The sequence below is a fragment of the Petaurus breviceps genome, unplaced genomic scaffold (genome assembly GCF_028583685.1).
Source record: "Petaurus breviceps papuanus isolate PSGF00001 unplaced genomic scaffold, PetGlider_PUasm1.0 90692, whole genome shotgun sequence".
Lineage (NCBI taxonomy): Eukaryota > Metazoa > Chordata > Mammalia > Diprotodontia > Petauridae > Petaurus > Petaurus breviceps.
Window position 1 is genome coordinate 7,695,546 of NW_027187313.1, and position 20,580 is coordinate 7,716,125.

General features: G+C 39.1%; 1 protein-coding gene and 1 pseudogene across 4 annotated transcripts in view; both read right to left on the reverse strand.

The window, feature by feature from the left end:
* DARS2 (aspartyl-tRNA synthetase 2, mitochondrial) overlaps positions 1 to 20,580 on the reverse strand; it is a 39,199-nt gene that overhangs the window by 3,130 nt on the left and 15,489 nt on the right. For all 4 annotated transcript variants that reach the window (XM_069065554.1, XM_069065553.1, XM_069065552.1 and 1 more), the window contains 8 exons: positions 16,442 to 16,511; positions 15,697 to 15,876; positions 11,660 to 11,767; positions 9,238 to 9,300; positions 7,969 to 8,121; positions 1,436 to 1,654; positions 1,071 to 1,181; positions 463 to 538 (listed from right to left, as the gene is read on the reverse strand). In XM_069065554.1, coding sequence (XP_068921655.1) covers positions 463 to 538; positions 1,071 to 1,181; positions 1,436 to 1,654; positions 7,969 to 8,121; positions 9,238 to 9,300; positions 11,660 to 11,767; positions 15,697 to 15,876; positions 16,442 to 16,511 — 980 coding nt within the window. The remainder of the gene's footprint in view (positions 1 to 462; positions 539 to 1,070; positions 1,182 to 1,435; positions 1,655 to 7,968; positions 8,122 to 9,237; positions 9,301 to 11,659; positions 11,768 to 15,696; positions 15,877 to 16,441; positions 16,512 to 20,580) is intronic.
* Positions 12,660 to 15,686, reverse strand: LOC138144213 (histone deacetylase complex subunit SAP18 pseudogene; annotated as a pseudogene).

Sequence of the window (20,580 nt, forward strand, 5' to 3'; positions counted from 1 at the left end):
TCATATTACTAAATAAAAACCATGTGACTTAGGGTTAATAGGCAGTTTTCTATCCAAACTCCAGATAATTTGCTTTATAAAGTTTTTAAGGAGTCAAATATTAATTGGCTCATGAATCTTATTTGTAGGAACATTTTTTTTCTTTTTGAGACTATATATTTTTTTTCTACACTCATTTTAGAGCAGTATTCAGGATCAATATCCAAATGCTATTATAATGAATAACAAAGTTTTGCTAAGAATTTGCTGATGGCTCTCTGTGAACTGGGCAGTAATATATTACTAGGTAACATAAGTGTAAAAGAAAATAGACTCCTTGTTGGGGTACTTACAATCTGGCTGGGCTGCCTGATATTCGTCCCTCTTCTTGCTTGATAAAGTAAGGGACAAGTAGCCCTTGCAAACAGAAGGTAACCAGCACATTGTTTTTTTAGGTGAAAGGAATGATTTTTATGCACTTACCTAAAGCAATTCCTCCATGGGGTGGTGCCCCAAAATCTAAAGCCTGAAGTAGGTGAGAAAGCAGTTTAACATCCTCCTGTAATTCCAAAAAGACAACAGTCTTAAAGCTGCACAGACTTTCCCTTTCTACTCCTGGGGAATCTAGTACTTAAAGAAGTCTAGAAATTCCATTCATCTTTTTTGATGATATAATTCTAGATCTCCTCAAGCCTTTCTTCCTTAAATTTATTCTATATTTTCCAATAACCCTAATTTCCAGAGTGCTGGCTTATATTCTGGATACCATCTTCTATTACCTTTGCTTTAAATCCTAGAAATTTGCCATATTTCAAATCCAAATTAAGGCTATGTAATGAGTGATATTAAAGCCCTTTTAATTTCTTTCCCTCCTAAGTCTTTTCACCATCATTTCAGATTCACATTCGAAATGCTCTGTATTTACGAGCAATGTCTCAAGCTCAACACAAACTACAAAAACTGTAACAGCAGATTGTAAAGTTAACTTTGTAATGTAAAATTACATTGGTTTACTTAGATTAAAATAAACTTTATCAAATGCCAGGATTTTGCATGGATGGTAGCAGAGGAACCCAGAAGAGTAAAGTCACCTTCAACACTGCTTCCAGGACATAGTGTTGCTGCTGTGCATTGTGAATTCGGATAGAGCCACCTCCTATCTCACTGCCATTCAGCACTAAATCATAATGCTGGCTTCGAACCTAGAAAAGAAGTGGGATTTTCATATAATAGAAGGTTGTTGCCCTGTCTTGATTCAGTTCTATAAGTAGAAGGTACTGCAAGTATTGAATGAGCACCAGTTTGCTAATTACTGACTCAAAACAGGCAAAGTGTGGAACAGTTTAAATATTTTTTGAATTGCTAACAGTGAAAATCAGTATTGAAGACTGATGCAGAATTTAGTTTTCTGTCTTGACTTCTCTTCCTTTTTATTTGAATGTATAGAAAATGGTACCTTTTCTGGGTCAGTGTAGAGGAGATGGATGTCGCTGGGGTGAGGAGCAGTAAATGGATGATGGGCTGACTCCAGTTCTGTGGGATCCTTCTCCTTAGGAAGGAAGAGTGGAAATTCCACCACCCAAAGGAAGTGGAACGCAGCTGGGTCACGAAGCACTACTCCTCTGGCCTCCAGAAGGTCAGCACATTCCAGGCGTAATTTTCCTAATACAGAACACTGTGAATGACAGGGAGAGAATAAGTAGAGGAAGACCCAGTCAACTGGCACTCAGACTGAATGGAGGGGCTTGGCTACTGATAGTCCTTGGAATTTGTAGAGAATTGTCTGACAAATTATGAGCTATCAGTTACCAACTGTTGTTTTCCTGACGAAAAGGATGTGAGAAAAGGCAATAAGTCAGTAACACCTATTTTCCCACTAATTTCCAAAGTTGATTTTGCTGGTTTTATATATGCTCCTTCTTGAGGCCTCATGCTGACATGGAAAAATAAACCAAATAAACCAAAAAAATAAACCACTTCCTAACAGAGGAAGTGAAGGGCATTAGAGAAGTACTTTTAATTTTCTGTAAGTGACTGGTACTGGCATCACATGTGCCCTCCCCCCCACAATGAGTGTGTTCTGATGTTGCTGCCTCCACGTTATTCTGAACATATCTGCGGCCATGGGCTTGAGAAATTTCAAGTCACCAACAGGTGATAAGCACCTCACTGACTTTTTGGCAAATGAGAGCTATCTCAAGGACTATGTACCATTACAGTCTGACATGGCAGTACTGGAAGCAGCCTCAGGCCCACCACTTGACTTTTACTATGTTCTCTGTGAATTACATAAGCTTAATGAAGAGTATAAAGCAAGTATGCCAGGAGTAAAGAAGGCTTTGGGCAAGTGGAAGAAACCACAGTAAATGAACACTCATTCTCTGTGGATCTGACGGGAAAAAGTAAAGAAGCCAAGAAGTGAAAACTTAATGCAGTACGAATGAAAGAAACTTTAAAAGGCAAAAGTTGTTGTTAAGTTTTCCATTTTATGGAGGCAAAACCTTAGGATGATGAGACTGAAATGGCCAAAAAAAGAGGAGTATATCTGGTGACCTTCTAAACAAGTTTCTGTGGGCTGTAACGTTCAGGAACTTCACAAACTGGGTGCACCAGAAGACAGTAATGTTGGAACAGACATGTACAAGGAAAGAATGAAAAAAAGCATATATTAGTGTAGGTGCCAGGGATACGAATACGAGTAAGCGGGTTAGGTCAAGTCCTCAAGGGAGTTTACACTCTAACAGAAGACAATACAACAGGGGAGATGTGTCCAGGGTGGAGGGCTTTGGACAAGGAAGTGAGAGGAAATGACAGTAAATGACTAATGTGTCCTTTCCGGAAACGGTAATGTTGATTTGATCATGATTCTCAGAGCTAGCCTTGGAGGGCAAGGAGAGGATGGGAGCAGGAAGCCTATTATGGCACTGCATAGTGAGGAGAGCATAAGCCTGGGTAAACCAAGGAAGGATCAGCTACCCTCGGTCAGGGTCATGGAAGTGGGAGTTCCTATTCTGGGGTGGGTAAGGAACAGGCAAAATGGCTTGGAGAGGCTGGGAAGTAGCACAGTGGGTCTGAGATTAGGCAAGAGAAGGTAGAACCCTCACTAACTAGAGCCCAGGGTCATAGGAATGGGAGCCTTTATAATTTATAATAAAATCTAAAGCCTACTGTCCTTGAAAACTAGCTATAACTAAGCAAAACAAAACAAAATAAAACAAAAACTAAATGCCCCACATGAATAAAGAACAGCCCAGGAACAATGCAGAGCAGCAGCTGGACACATAGCCTCTAGAACACGGGAGGGTAGGACGGTTGTTTCTAAAGGGCTGTTGTCTAAGAGGGATCAAATCTAGTTTGTTATGCTTGACCTCAGAGGCAAGAGCTAAGAACAATGGATAGAAGGTGTAGACTAGTCGGCCTCAGGAGGAGGTCTTAAGGCAGAGGCTGAATGACCACTCACTGCAGATCTTAGAGAGCAGGGGTTGGCAAACCACAGTCTGCAGGCCAAATTTAGTGCACTGCCTGCTTTTGTAAGGCCAGGTCGGTGACCTAAGTATGCTTTTTACATTTTAAAATACAACATACAATTTAAATACAGTTATAACCTTATTAAGAAATGTAAAAACCATTCTTAGCTCAAATTGTACAAAAGTTGGCTGCTGGCTAGATTTGGCCCATAGCTGTGGTTTGTTAACATCTTCATGTAGAAGAAACTGCTACATAGGTATAGGTTGGACTTGACAATCTCTGAAGTCTTCTCCAAATGAGACTATGATTTCACCACCATGTGTGATATCTTTGAGAAAACCATGCCCCCACCTTCCATCCTCCTGAAATGTTTAAAAAGCTGATTATATTCTAGATTTCTTTCAAAGAAGGTCCAGGAGGAATTAAACTTAAGCCAAAACAAAACTATTTTATTTGGCTCATGCCATTACTTGGCTATCCTATTTAAACAGGATTTTCAAACTGAAAACAAAACAATAAGACCACACAACCAAATCTTCTAAATGAATTCATGAGCAATAAAATCTGTAGTTGTTCAGTCTTCTCCACATTATTGCTATTATAAGGAGAGATTATGGGTTACATTTGGCTTTCAAGTTATACTTTAGGACCTCTTGTAAGAGACAATAAAAAGTAAAACTATCACAGATTATTAGAATGAACTTCATAAAAGTGCTGACAATTACTATAAAAGAGGGATCCTATATACTAGCAAGAGAAATCCTATACTTCCCATCACTAGCCCCTTCTCTCTTGCCTTCAGCCATCCAGAAGCCTACTTCCCACTTTGTTTTATCCTTTTGCCTGGCTGCTAACCTGGGAGTCACCACCTCTATTCCTTCTGCTGAGATGGAGGACCAGAGGCCTGATCACCTGCTGAACCTTTATACCCAGCTGACACAAAGAACCTCTGGGCCCTGCTACCCACTCCAAGGAACTCTCAGGACTTAGGTCTTTCCATCTCTTCTGAAGCTAAACTTTATTTTATGCTTTTTTTTTTTTTTGGAGGGGGGAAGGCAGGGCAATTGGGGTTAAGTGACTTGCCCAAGGTCACACGGCTAGTAAGTATGTCAAGTGTGTGAGGCCGAATTTGAACTTGGGTCCTCCTGACTCCAGGTCTGGTACTCTATTCACTGTGCCACTAGCCACCCCTAAACTTTATTCTAGATGTTGTTACTTCCAATGGTGGGGTCCTGGACAACAGACACTACCTCATTTTTTTCCTCTATGTATTCCTAACACTCAGGACAGTGCTTGGCACATTTGCTGCTGTTGTTCAGGCATGGCTGACCCTTTGTGACTCTGTGAACTGTAGCACACCAGTGCTGTCCATGGGACTTTCTTGGTAAAGATAGTGGAGTGGGATACCATTTTCTTCTCTGGTGGACTAAGGCAAATGGAGGTTAAGTGACTTGCGGTCCACACAGCCAGCAAGTGTCTAAGGCTGGTTTTGAACTCAGGTCAGGCCCAGTGCTCTGTGTGAGCCACCTGGCTGCCCATCTAGCTGGCCGGTACATAAAAATGCTTTTTTCATTCATTAATACTGAAGTAGAGATTTAATCTATGTGCAAAATTGCAGGAGAAGGCCAAAGTTTATACTTTACTGACAGAGAACTGTTGCAGCAAGCACCCCAGTGTCCCCAGGGTTCCTGCTCACACAGGTTCTTGGATCTGCTTTGTTAAAGGAAAGCAACTCAAAATGGGTTAACAAGCTTACTTTAATCAGTCAGACATACATCGTTTACCTTGTTCAGGAGAAAAGGTCAGCACCCTGAACCTCAAAGTATACAGGCATAATTATCAAGACAGAAACATCAAGTAGACAGATTTCCAAACTGTCCAACCATTACATCCATACCCAGTCAACATCTGGGTTTCCACATTCTGGGTTTTTCAAAGCTGGGGGACTCTCAACAACGGCTTCCCAGAATTCAGATCAAATCACAGAATACTTCTCAAAGTGAGTCCCAAAACAAAGCTACACATCAGGGCTTATATAGCCTTCTCCTGGCTCAGAGAATGTAACAACCTTATTGACTCACTGGCCAATCAAGAAGTATCTACTGAAAAACCAGCCTCCCACCCCAGGCTTCAGGTGCACATTAGCCTAGGGGCAGGGAAGATCTTCAAAATTGTGTTGACACCTATTCAGGTGTACTAGTAGCTTGTCCTTATAAGAATGCAACCCAGAAAAACACTTGTAAAACTCTATATCTCATAAGTCTATATTATGGAACCCCAATGCAGATTCAAAGTGACAATGGGTCACATTTCAAAGGCAATGAAATGAAGAAGTATTGTATACTAAACAATATAGAATGGATATATCATATTCCATATTATCCAGAAGCATCTGGGTTAATTGAAAGAATGAATGGATTACTGAAAGAACAGTTGAGGAAGTTAAGTTCCAATAATTCATATCAACATTGGAAGGATAATTTGTTCATGGCTTTGCGTAATTTGAATAATAGACCATTGGGAGGAAGTACACCTCTAGCCAGAATGATGACCCCCAATCTGCAAATTAGAAAACAACAAACACACAAGATCCCAAATACTGAGTATTGGACCTTAAGGCCAGATGTCCCAGCACCGTACCCAGGACCACCTGGTTCGGTGGGGTATGATTTACATTGTTTAGAGGACTTTTGGTTGGACAGAAAAGAAATAAGAAAAATCTCCACTGGGATATGCATAAGAATCCCTAAAAATCACTTTGGACAGATTTTACCCAAATCAGGATTAGCAGCTCAAGGAATACATGTATTGGCTGGAGTAACAGATTCTAATTATCAAGGAGAAATTGTTGTAACATTCCAGAATTTAGGTGAAGGGCCCATACAGATTCACAAGAATGATAGGATAGTTCAAGTGATTATCGTTCCTTGTAAAACAATGCCACTTGTAAAAACTGACCCTTCTTCCAAAATAACTGTCACAGGAACTGAAGGATTTGGTTCTACTGATAGAATAAAATCAGGAGCTAAAGTATGGGTAAAACGGAAGCCAGATGATGTTCCAAAGGCTGCAGAGATTATAGCCTATGGGAAGGATAACACTGTAACTATTGTTTATTCTGGAGAAGATGATTACAAAATTGTACCCTTAAGTCATTTATTCTACCGTGAGTGAGGCTACAATAGTCTGGTTATTGTCTCTTTGCTTCTTCTTGATTTTTTGTTTGTTCACCTTGTTAGATTTGTTTCCACAGGCTTGGTACCCTCCATCTGTAGATGCCTGATAGCTTAAGCTGGATGTCACCCCCTGTCTGCAACTGTGATGTGTCACCCTTGGACCTGGCATCAAGCATATTAAAAACTGACCTCTCAAATGGGACCCCTTAGGACAGGGACAGCTCTACATCCGATTTCAGCAGCAAGTAGCCATAGAAGAAGAGATCTTCACCCCTTACCACAAGATTTTGGGGCCCCATTTGTTTGGGGTGGGGGGAATGATGGGGAGCTTGTGCTCAAGCCCCACCCTAAAATATGGTTTTCTGTGTTTATTGTGTGCTATTCTTGTTATATTGTTGTGAAATTTTGTTGACACCAGTTATTCCTACTGTATTTTTGCCAAGCAATGCACATGAAAGATCTTGGGGCCGAATGTAAGGGTTATGGGATTTAAAGATCTTCCATGGCCCATTGGACGTGCTGACGTAGCAGGAAGGGGCGGAGCAAGCGAAAGCGAAAGCCAGGGAAAGCGAGGGAAAGTGAAAGCCAAGCTAGCGTTCCTGGGGGGGCTGGCGGTGGTGGCGACAGTGGCGGCAGCAGCAGCAGAGGCAGCGGCAGCGCGAAGCCCTTTTTGAGTTAGGACTGCTAAGGACTTTCTGCTAAGGACTCCTGCTGAGGACTGCCAGGGGCCGGAGCTGCTGGGAGCCCGCTTCCAGGACGCTGGGTGGTTGCTGTGCGTGGGGAGAGGAGGACCTTTGCCTGAGGTAGCCTGTTCTGTTTTAAAGGCTTGAAAATGTGGGTGCTTTCTACTTTATCTACCTGTGCCAATATCATAACTACTCTGATGGCTTTCACTTTCTGGTTTTGGGACTCAGTCTTTTGGTATCTTAATAAATTTTCTGGTTTATTCCCCCATATGGCAAACATGACGTATTTTTTAATGGATAATTATATCAGCATATTTGTAATCTCCATAGGCATTGTGAATATGGCATTGCTGATACAAGAACTCAAGGATGTTTTTCTTCAGGTACATTATGAAATATTTTTAAAAAGTTGGAGTGAACATATATTTCCATAGAGATGTTGGGCTTAACAAACACATATGCACTCATTCACAGATTGCCATTCTATGAAAATACTCTCCAATTTCTAATGTGTGCTACACAGAACAGAAGCTGGAGCCCCTGCTCTCAATCCTTTATGTATTCCTGGGCCCAGGACAGACCAGACATACACATTTGCCTCTTTAGGAAAAGCCTCTGCTGGGAGTTGGGAATGTGGACATGTGTATATTTTTCCTTACCACTTTCTTGTGCTCTCCAGCAGTTAACAGGAGCACATCTTCCTCCTGGACCCTCATGAGACTGATTAGTGCTGATTTCTCCTCTTCCTTTAAGAGCCTGCTAAGTGAAGACTTCCCGCTTCCACTGGTTTTCAGAAATAAGGGTGAAACCGCCTATGGTGAAGAAAAAGTCATGTTTATCTTCTAAATACCACCCAAAAAATTTGGCAAAGGGCTTTTGTTGAGCAAGAAATTATTTTCTGTTTAAATTATGTTTTTTTTAATCATTTTATAAATCAAATTACTGCAGACACTTTGTTGGAGAAGAATGATCAAATATGTGTTTGGCTCTCCTGAGCCAACAGCTCTAAAAAAACAAACTATAAACAGAGCTGGATGGTAGTCTCTATATTTTTCAGCCAACTGTACAACTATGAAAATGTGGTCTGGGGGCAGCTAGGTGGCACAGTGAATAGAGCACTGGACCTGGAGTCAGGAGGACCTGAGTTCAAATCCAACCTCAGATGCTTGACACTTACTAGCTATGTGACCTTGGACAAGTCACTTAACCCCAACTGCCCTGCCTCCCCCCCTCCAAAAAAAAAAATTGTGGTCTGCTGGAGAATGTGATCTTTGAAAAATGCCTGTTCCCTAGTCATATTTTCACCAGATACTCTTACTGCAGGCACAGTCTAACAGATGTGTGAAAAACAGACATAAAGGTTGGTAGATAGTAATACCTTCTCTATGAGAAAATGTGTACCAGGTAGCGAATCGTTTTTAAGTCGTGTTTGACTCTTCATGACTCCATTTGGGGTTTTCTTGGCAAAGATACTGGAGGGGTTTGCCATTTCCTTCTCCGGCTCATTTTCTAGACATGAAAAGTGAACTAAACAGGGTTAAGTGACTTGCCCAGGGTCACACAGCTGGGCAGTGTTTGAAGCCAGGTTTGAACTCAGGAAGATGAGTCTTTCTGACTCCAGGTCCAGCGCTCCATCCACTGTGTGACCTGGATCCCCCCATATAGGCCTTACAGTTTATAAAACACTTTCCTCTCAACAACTCTGAGGCAGATGACCCCAAAATTATTATCCTCATTTTAGAGACAATGAGCCCTGCAGAGACTGAACAGCTTGCAGTTCAAAAGTGGCAGAGCTGGAACCTGGGCCCAGCTCTTCTGCTTCTAAGTTCAGTGCTTTTTTCTGTGACAGCAAGATGACCCTCATTAAAGGTTCTAGACCATGAAAAGGAAGTAAAAAGCCCCCCATATAATAGACATTCCTTTCTTACCTGATTAAAATGGTCAACAGCAAATTTCCTAATGGCCTCAAAATCTTTACTTTTCAAATATTTCTGGAAAACAAAACGAAGAGGTTGAGCTCTCAGTATGATGTGTGGTTTCACAAACTTATGGCCTTTGTGTAACACACATTAGATGGGACACGAACTCATTGCCATTTTACAACACAATAATTCAATAAAACTAGTTTCTGCTGCTGAACAATAATTACACAGAATTTTATGTTACTGTACTTATTACAGCTACATATCTCACATTTGTGGATCTTTTCTCTTTGGGATGTGGGACCCAGTAGAAGTGCTTTTTTTTTTTTTTACATAGTCTCTGCATCACTTATATTCTGAAAAATAGGTTAATACCTCCTAAATAACAGAATATTCGTAATTTGATGATTAGTAGCTTTATAAATTTTTAAGTCTTCAGTTTTTAACTGTTTTTATATTCGCATGATTTTTTCTGTTAGAATCATCGTCATCATTAAACATTTACTCAGTGCCTACTGTGCCTATTTTACTAGGTACTAGAGACACTTCTCCCTTCTCTCCAAATGGCACTCTATGAGGGGCTTCCATGGGAGCTGGGAGGGCACAGTCTAAGGATTAAATGAAAATAGTTTATTAACTTTTCAGAGGAACATAGTCTGAGGCAGGTCTGAACTGTCGAAGTACAACTACTTCTTTTAAGTAGTAATTTTAAGAAGTTATTTCCAGGTAGTGATGAGCTGGTAAATGTTTAACAATCAAAAAAGTTTTTTTTGGAGGGGGGAAGCTGGCAGGGCAATTGGGGTTAAGTGACTTGCCCAAGGTCACATGGCTAGTAAGTGTTAAGTATCTGAGGCCACATTTGAACTCAGATCCTCCTGACTCCAGGGCTGGTGATCTATTCACTGCACCACCTAGTCACCCCAACAAGCAATTCTCTTGGAGAAAAAATGTATATATGGTACATTCCCTCCCCCTGCAATTTATTATTTATTTTTTGGGGAACATTAATTAAAAAAATTTTTAGTTTCAAATTCTCTCTAAATTCTGTCTCCCACCCATTGAGAAGGAAATGTGATATCAATTATACATGTGAAATCACAAAAATATTCCATCTGTCAAATTTGCAACAACAACAAAAAAGCAAGCAACATAAAGAAAATAAAAAAAAATTATGCTTTAATATGCACTCAGACTCTACCAGTGCTCTCTTTGGAGAATAGCTCTTATTTTTATAAATTCGACTCAGTTCTCTATATATTTGAGAAATGAAGTCTTTTCAGGGAAACTTGCAATAAAACTTTTCAGTTATATTTACTATGTATTTCCCTCCATCCTATTTTCCCCTTTTATCCCACTTTTGTTCTCTTTTTAACTGTCGATTCTAGTGTGTTTTGCTTCTATCTTTTACCTACCCCAATCCACCCTCCTTTTCTGCCTAATATATATATATGTATTATGTGCAAATAGGGGCAATAGTCACGTATTTTAATCTTCCACAATTAAGATACTTTTGTTGATGTTAATTCTTCCAAGAAACATTTCTTCTTTGAGCTAGAATTTCAGTAAGGCAGCTCTGTTGATAATGTAGAGTATCAGTGTACACTATCAATCAATCAATATCAAAATTAATTTATCATATCTAAAATTACTTAACTGTTTCTTAGGACACTTCAGCATATCAAAAATTTCCCAACAATTAATCTTGAAAATAAAAGAATAAGCCATCTTCTGTTACTTTGTTAGTTTTTAAAAATACCATTTTGATACGCTAAACAACTGATACTGAAATCAGCTGAAAATACTCCAACCTCTCTTCAGCCCATGCTGAAGTGCAACCATGCTGGTGGATAACAGTAGGACAGGTCCTAGATTTGTAAGTCTTTTGAGTGGTTAAAAGAACCTGATGTTCTGTGGTGTGTGTGTGTGTGTGTGTGTACTCTTCTGCCTTCCACTTAATAGTATTTTATTTTTTCCAATTACAGGCAAATATAGTTTTCAATATTCACTTTTACAAGATTTTAGTTCCAAATTTTTCTTCTTCCTTCCCCTCACCAAGATGGCATGCAATCTGATATAGAACCTGATGGTCTTTTTTTTGGTGAGGCATTAGGGGTTAAGTGACTTGCCTAGGGTCACACAGCTAGTGAGTGTCAAGTGTCTAAGGCCATATTTGAACTCATGTCCTTCTGACTTGTGGACCGGTGCCATCCACTGTGCCACCTAGTTGCCTTGAATGTGATGTTTTTAACAACCTTATTGCCCTAAGGGGATTTTATAAATGCTTAATGAAGCCAAGATTTTCAGGTAAATTATTTAGCTACAATATAAATGTCTCTCTTAACAAAATTTGTTTCTGCACCAACTTACTAATATGGCATATTTCTATTTCCTGACTGGATGGCTCTGCTAGTAGCAAAATATCACTTACTGATCCTCCAGGAATACAGATGGTTTTGATGGTGCCTTGGGGCTCTGTAAGAACATTTTGAAGAAATTCAATCTCTGTGTTCCTAAATATGTCACTGACATCAACAATCTGGTAGATGAATAACAAAAATGGGCAATAAAACGTGAGTCACAGCAAAGCTTTTATTTTGTTTTTAAATAATTTTGCTAATGTAATTTAATTCATATTTATATATTCATATTTTTGCTCAACACAGAAATTTTCTGTAACTAGTTAATTTAATTCACATGACATGGGAGGAAACTGAGGCAAAGAAGAGTTGTAAGCTGCTTGCTAGTAAATACCTAGTGATAAGACCTGGGTATTTTGACTTTCCCCAATCTCTATATATTATCTTTTCAGAATTGTATTCTGTTCACTTTGGAAGGTTTAAGTAGAGCTTAAATTTTAAGAAGTTCCCCTTGTTCACTGTGAGTTCCCTCTTTTTTCCTTCACCTCTTATCATTCAGAAACCTTCTGACACTATTTCTTAATTCAAACCTAACTCATATAAGGGACCTTACTTCTTATCAAGGCTAACCCCTCTACTTGCTCAAGTGACCTCATTCCATTCCAACCTCTCCAAAAGATGTCCCTTCTATCATTTCTACTCTATCACTTATTTTCCATCTTTTCCTGTCTCATTTCCTACTGCTTACAACTATGCCCATGACTCCCCCAACAGGAAATCCTCTTTTCATCCTTCTGTCCCTGTTCACTATCCTCCTATATCACCTTGTCCCTTTGGGGCTAAACTCCTTGAAAAGGCCATCTACAACAGGAGCCTCTTCTTTCTGCTCACTTAACTCCCTATAATCCAGCTTCTGACCTTATCATTCCACCAAAGCCAAAGCTACTCTCTCCAAAGTGACCAACGATCTCTTAGTTGCCACATCCAACGGCCTCTTCTCATTCCTCATTCTCCTTGATGTCTCTGCTACCTCTGACACTGTTGATCACTGGCTCCTTCCTTGATACTCCCTTTTTTTTTTTCAAGAAACAGTAAGCAAAGTTTAATATGGTCTCATGCAATCTGAGGGAGATGGTGCCCGATTTGGAGGAGTGATTGCTATATCCAAATAATCTCCTATTTGGAACTTCTGAGACTGTAGGGTCATGGAGTCATCAGTCCCCTTTCTGCCAGACATAATGCTGCCAGTCTCTTTCACTTGATAACTGGGTCTTTTAAGATCCATAAAAACATTGGCAAAATTGAAGTGTATACCCTTCTTTCGAGCTTCTGGGTAGACCTCTTTTACTAAACTTGTCAATTCTTTCAAGCTTGCATTCATCCAGGTGCAGATCTGCAGCTCATTCGAAGGCACATTTCCTCGGGAGAACTCTTCCACTCGGTGGTGTCGGCCGTTATTAGTGGTGAAGACCCACAGGAGCAGCGGGCACGTCTTCTCCTGGTCAATGGGCTTCTCCAGTTCCTTCTTAATTTCCTCCCGAGTGATGCGGGACCCTACTGCCATCTTCCTCCTTTGGCCTCCTAGATGATACTCCCTTCTTTCTAGGTTTTCAGGACACCATTCTCTTTGGGTTCTCCTCCTACCTACGTGACCTCTCCTTTCCTGGATCCTCATCTAGACCACACCCTCTAACCTCAGGTGTGCCACTGGGGTTCTATCCTGGGCCCTCTTTTCCCCTCTCTCTATCCTACTTCACTTGGTGATATAACTACCAAACCTATGATGGTAACTCTCAATCTACCTTTCTTGCTCCAACCTCTCTGCTGAACTCCAATCTCCTATCTTCAACTGCCTTCCAGACATCTTGAATTAGATGTCCACAAGACATCTTAAATTCGATTACATATTTATATTATTATACTCAATATGTATGTATGTATGTCTATCTAGAGAGGCTGTGCTCATTATTCCCTCACTTACCGCTTCCTGTCACTGTGGAGGACTATCTCAGTCACTCAGGCTCTCATCTGAGGCGGCATCCTTTGCTCCTTATTATCTCACTTCCCATAGCCAATCCACTGCCAAGGCTTGTCGATTTCACCTTTGAAACATGTCTTGACACTTCCCCTCCTTCCCTCTCACACTGCACCATTCTAGAACAGGTCTTCATCCCCTCATGCCTGGACAGCAGGCTGCAGGTTGGTCTGCTTGCCTTAAGTCTCTTCCAGTCCAGTGTCCTCCATTCAATCACTAAAGTGATTTTCCTAAAGTGTAGGTCTGATCACGTCACCCCCAGTGGCTCCCTATCACTTTAGGATCAAACACAGACCCTTCTGTTTGGCATTTAAAACTTTTCCTAACTTAGTCCCTCCCAACCTTTCAGTCTTCTTATACCTTACTCCTTTTCAAGCTGGTGACATGGCCTCCTGGCTGTTCCACAAACAGGACACCCCATCTCTCTGCTCCAAGCATTTCCTTGGACTGTCTTCTATGTCTGGAGTGTGCACCTTTCTCATCTCTACCTAGCCTTTCCTGTTTTCCTTTAAGTCCCATCTTCTGTAGGGACCCTTCCCCACCCCCTCTGGTAATCATTTCCTATTTATTCTGTATGTAGCTTGTGTATTACTGTCTAGACTGTGTACTCCTTTGAGGGCAGGAACTGTCTTTTGCCTCTTGTTGAATCTCCAGTGTTCAGTACAGTGATCGGTACATAGTAGGTGCTTAAAACTGCTTATTGACTGATTAACTAAAAGTAGAAACACAGGTAATTAAAAAAACCTACCAAGTGATAGAATTTCAGTATTACATAAATCATAAGAATATTATATAAATCAGAGGAAAACACTGAGGACATTTTGAATAGATGCCCTGCTTTAAGGGTTATACCCCCCCCCAAAAAAAGGGTTATACCCTTTCCCACCAGTTAAATACACACTGAATTTAAATAATTTAGTGAAGACACAAAGTATTTCCTATTAATGTCATCGTCATCATCATCATCATCATCACCAAACCTGTGTTCATTTATCTTTCAAAGTACATCTTTGGTCAAAAATTTCTGGTTGGAAGAGTATTTTATGACAGGTCTGATCCTGAGTCTCCATGTTAAGGCTAAGAATAGGATTTTTCATTTGAATTTATGAGTACCTGTTCAGTTGAAATTGGACTAAGATAATTTTAATCAATTTGGAAAAATTATTATATTTCATGTCAGACTTCAATAGCATTATGCCTGAGATACCCTCAAAGTCATGAGGTAAGAGGCATGTATGACTTGAATCACATTGCTATTCCCCAGATTATCAGAGGCTACCCTTCACTAATGTTTGCTACTTTCTATTCTCATATCATCAGTTTTTCTGCTAAGACCACCACATATGTATATGTGTGTATCTACATACACATCTATGTATGTAGATATACACATAGATGAAATCTGAAGTCAGAGGGGATGGGAAAGGGAATAACCTTTATATAGTATCTACTCTGTGCCAGGCCCTGTGCTAAGAATTTTACAAATACCTCATTTGATGTTCACAACAACCCTGGGAGGCATCTGCTATTGTAATCCCCATTTTACAGCTGACTAGACTACGGCAGACAGAGGCTGAGTGATTCACCCCTGGTCACACAGACAGCAAATGTCAGAGGCCACATGTGAACACAGGTCTTCCTGACTTCTATCCACTATACCACCTAGCTGACTCTAAGCTGCCTAGAATTTGATTACTAAAGTCACTGTCCCTAAAATGCAGTACCAGAGTGAACAGAAGGACCTAGTAGTAGTATCACAGGGCTCTAAAGCAGAGGTGTCAAGTTCATGGCCCCTTGAGGCCCAGGTACAAACCAAAGCAGATTAAAATGTAACTGGAAAATGTTCAATAAAATGAATAAAAATACAGCATAAATAATGCAAATTTATGGGTTTTTTAAAGTAAATATGTGGCCCATAGAGATCTCTTTCTATTTCAGTTTGATACCTCTGCTCTATACCCTTTTCACTTTGGTTGATTAGAAAGCAGCCTGATTTAAAAAAATCAGGCAGTGCTCAGTTTAAAATGAAGACTGCAGGAATGTCTTAAAATGCTTCATAGGAAAAATAATTACCTTCATTCCAAAGCGAGTATCTGGTTTATCAGTCCCATAGAAGTCCAAAGCCTCAGTGTAAGTCATAGAAGGGAAAGGAATAGTAACAGGACTTTTGTCCTTTGGCCATGAATACTGAAGCAAACCTTCAATTAATTTCTGGATCCCGGCCTGGTCTATAAAAGACATCTCTATATCAACCTGAAGTCAAGATAATATCACATGGACACAAGTTTCAATGGCTGTTACTAGTATTTATAACCAAATTTTCTTTTTTTTTTTTTAAAGAAACCAAAGGATTTTATAAAGATGTTATACAGATGACAAAAATCACTGGACTTCTATACAGAAGCCACATTCTAGTTGCTTTTTAATTCAGATTTGGATAGCTAAACTAAGTTGACATAGATGAGAGTTTTCATGAATTTTATCAGTAAATTATGGGCATCATTAACAAGTAGAAGAAAATGTTGATATTCTATTGGTAACCTGGAACAATAAGAAGGCACAGTCCATGAATAGGATGGGTCAAAAGTAGGATAATCAGAAGAATAACTGCAATGAAGTTATGTTAGACATATGACTAAAATTATTAAAGAGAAACGAAATAAAATAAAGTAAAGCAGAATGGCTACTGTGGTCTTGGAAATATTTCTCACACAGCAAAATAATAATGATGATAAATTGTGTTTACATAGTGCTTAACACAAATACAGTATCAGGTTAGTCTGAATCTATAAAATTCAGATGAATGAACTCATGATACCTGGGTAAATTCAGGTTGCCTTTCTGGCTTAGAACCTTCATCTCGATAACAACGGGCAACTTGGAAGTATCTACAATTACAAGAACACCATTCATTTAAGCTCTGGAAGAAAGACATGCTCATTTTCCACCAAAGTACCGTCTTAGCCATGCCAGCAAAACACAAATGAGAATGAACGCCACATCAGGAAGCACATTCTACCATTTTTACTGCTGTTCCAATCTAATCTCTTAACCCGTCTGAAGCTATTCTAAACCTTTGCTTCCCTCTTCAACATTCCCATTCCTCTTTCTACACAGTCCACCCCCACTTCTTTTTTTTTCTTTTTTATTTAATTAAATTGGTTTGTTTATTTACTTTTAGTTTACAACATTCAATTCCACAGTCCCTTGAGTTTCAAATTTTCTCCCCTTCCCTCTCCTTCCCTGCCCCAATCATGGCGGCATGCACTCAAATATAGGATCTACAAATATCTTCACATTAATCATTAGTCAGGTTGTAAAGAAGGATTATAACTGATGGAATGATCAGTGGGAAAGAGGAAATAAGAAAAAGAAACACTGCAAGTGGTGTATTTCAGTCTGCATTCAGACTCAGCATCTCTTTCTCTGGATGTGGATATCTCTTTCCATCATGAGTCTTTTGGAGTTGTCTTATATATAACCTTATGTTGCTGAGAGGAGCCCAGTCTATTGAAGTTAGTCGTCACACATACGTTGTGTCTGTGATTGTGTGCAGATTTCTCCTGGCTCTGCTCTTCTCGCTTAGCATCAGTTCATATAAGTCTCTCCAGGTTATTATGAAATCCATCTGCTCCTCATTTCTTATGGCACAGTAGTGTTCCATTACATTCATATACCACAACTTGTTCAGCCATTCCCCCATTGATGGGCATCCCCTTAATTTACAATTCTTTGCCACCACAAAAAGAGTTGCTATAAATATTTTTGTACATATGGGTCCTCCTTCCACTTCTCTGATCTCTTTGGGATGTAATCCTAGAAGTGGTATTGCTAGGTCCACCCCCACTTCTTCATTGAGAACCCTGCTACTTACTTTACTAAAAAAAATTGAGGTGGGTTCTCTCTCCATCTATTCATCTTAATACCCTTTGACATCATCTCCCACTCCTTTTCCCCAGTGTCTGATAGATGTAGCCCCTTCTCTTTGCCAAGGCCAGCTTCTCAACATTCACTTGATCCTATGCCCTTTTTCACTGTTTTTTTTTTTTTTAAGCAATCAGGGTTAAGTAACTTGCTCAAGGTTACACGGCCAGGTGTTTCTGGGTGGGTGCTAAGTGTCCGAGCCCGGGATTCGATCTCCAGGTCTTCTCAAGACTGGAGCCGGTGCTCTTACTTGCTGTGCTACCTGGACGCCCCCCTTTTTCACTGTTAATCATCTTTCAGAATCTGAACCACTCCTATCAAATGGACGCTTCCCTACAAACAAGAACCTATCATCCTTAAAAACTTTCACTAGATATTACCCATCAGTGTAAATTGTTGTCCTTTATCTCTCTATTCTTGGCCAAATGCCACTCAATTCAAAAAGCTTTCCTGAAAGTTAGCAATGATCTCATACTTGCCACATCTGATAGCCTTTTCTTAGTCCTAACCCTTCTCAACCTCTTTTCTACATTTGACACTTCTGATCACCATCTTTTTACTCTTTTTCTTTCTGGGTTTTTGTGACACTGTTCTCTCCTAGTTTGCTTCCTGTCTCATTCCTTCTTAGTTTCCTTTGTTAGCTTACCATCCCTATTATATCCCCTAACTGTAGTTGAGCCTTAGTCTTTTAAAAAATTAAAATTTTTTTCCCCAATTAGATGTAAAAAATTATTTTCTTTAAATGTAGAGTTCCAAATTCTCTCCCTCTTCCCCATTAAGAGGCAAGCAATATGACAAAGGTTTTGTGAAGTCATGTAAAATATAATTCACATTGTGAAATAAAACACAGATCCAAAAAAAATCCCCCAAACCCCCAAATAAGTTTTAAAAAAGTGTGCTTTGATCTTCAATTAGACTCCATCAGTTCTTTCATTGGAGGTGGACGGCATTTTTTATTTTCTCTTCAGTGAACTTCTGTACCTCTTTTCTATTTGGCCAATTCTATTCCTTTTTTCTTTTTTTTTTGCTTTTTGGAGGGGGGAAGGTAGGGCAATTGGGGTTAAGTGACTTGCCCAAGGTCACATGGCTAGTTTTTTGTGTTAAGTGTCTGAGGCTGGGTTTGAACTCAGGTCATCCTGACTCCAGGGCCAGTGCTCTACTCACTGCGCCACCTAACCGCCTCACCAGTTCTACTCTTTAAGGAGTTCTTCTCTTCAGGGAATTTTTGTACATATTTTTCCATTTGGCCAATTCTGCTTTTCTTTTCTTCAATGGATTTTTATGTCTTTTTTTTTTTTTTAACCATTTGGCCTATTCTGTTTATTGAGGAGGGAAGCTAGTTGGCATAGTGAATAGAGCACTAGGCTTGGAACCAGGAAGACTCATTTTCCTGAGTTCAAATCTGGACTCAGACATTTATTTACTGTATGATCCTGGACAAGTCACTTAACCCTGTTTGCCTCAGATCCTCATCTGTAAAATGAGCTGGAAAAGGAAATGGCAAACCATTCTAGTATCTTTGCCAAGAAAATCTCAAATAGGATCACAAAGAATTAGATACAAATGAGATGACTGAACAAGTTTTTAAAATTTTTTTTAAATTTTAAACTTAAATACAAAATGAGAAAAAAAAACCCAAATTGCCATGTATAGAGCAGACCATAATTTCCATTTCAAGAAAACCTATATAATAAATACTACACATTGTTTTCAAAGCTGCCCAGCTTTGTTTTGCTTATTTGTTGATTTTCTTTTGTTCTCTGCTGTGTACTGTTTATTTTTTTCTACCTTCCCCTACCACCCTAAAGAAGGCTACAATTAAGTGTGTATATACACACACACACCTATATATACATACATCTACAATATACATACACACATATCTATCTAGTTACACACATGTACACTCATACACATATATGTAAGACCATACTATGCTTATTTCCTCCTATCATGTTTGTTCGAAGGTGGATAGCATCTTCTTTCATGAGTCTTTCCACGTTTTTCTAAATCAACCAGCTCACCATTTCCTATGTCACAGCAATATTCCAGTCCACTCACATCCTATCTGAGAGATTCTCTATGAAAGATCCCCTCCCCAATTTACTGCATTTCTTCGATTCTTGGTTACATAGGTTTTATTTATACAAGAAAATTTTAATTGAAAATAATCAAAATTATCCTTTTTATACTTAAACAATGCTCTTACCTTATAATATAGTTTAAAATCTAACACTGCGGAATCTACTTCCTTTACATGTTTTTTCCCCTATTTTCTTTGAAGTTCCTTCCTAAACTTTTGTTCTTCCAAATGAACTTTATTATTTTTTTTAACTCAGTAAAATTATTTTTTAGTAATTTAACTGAGATGGCATTGAACAAATAGATTAGTTAGATAAAACTGTCATTTAAAAAATTATTTTGGCTTTACCTATCCTTCAACAATAAATATTACTTCAATTATTTAGATCTGAGTTTACTCATATAAAAATGTTTTATGTTTATGTTCATATAGTTACTGTGTCTCTTCTGGCAGGTATATACTCAGCTATTTTATACTGTCTAGGTATTTTACCTAGATACTCTTTAGTACCTAGACTCTAGGTATTTTAAATGGTCTAAAACAATACTGAATAATATTGCTAACATATAGTATAATTTCTCTATTTTTCACTTTTGATGAAATCTATTTTAACTTTAACTTTGTCTGAGATCATGATTACTATCGCTGATTTTTTTTACATACTAAATTCTACTCCTGGCCTTCATTTTATCTTTGTGTGTATTTCTCATTTTTGTTTCCTGAAAGCAACATATTGTTGAATTCAAGTTTTTAATCTGCTATGTTTCTGTGTTATGGGTAAATTCATCCCATTCACATTCTTAACTACAAGTCCTTGTATATTTTCCTCTTTCCTATTTTTCCTCACTATCCTTCTCACTCCATTTACCCTACTATCCCTCCTCACTTCTCTGCTTTATTTCTACCCACTACCTTGCCTTCCTATTTCTTAATCTACCCACCCTTCCAAG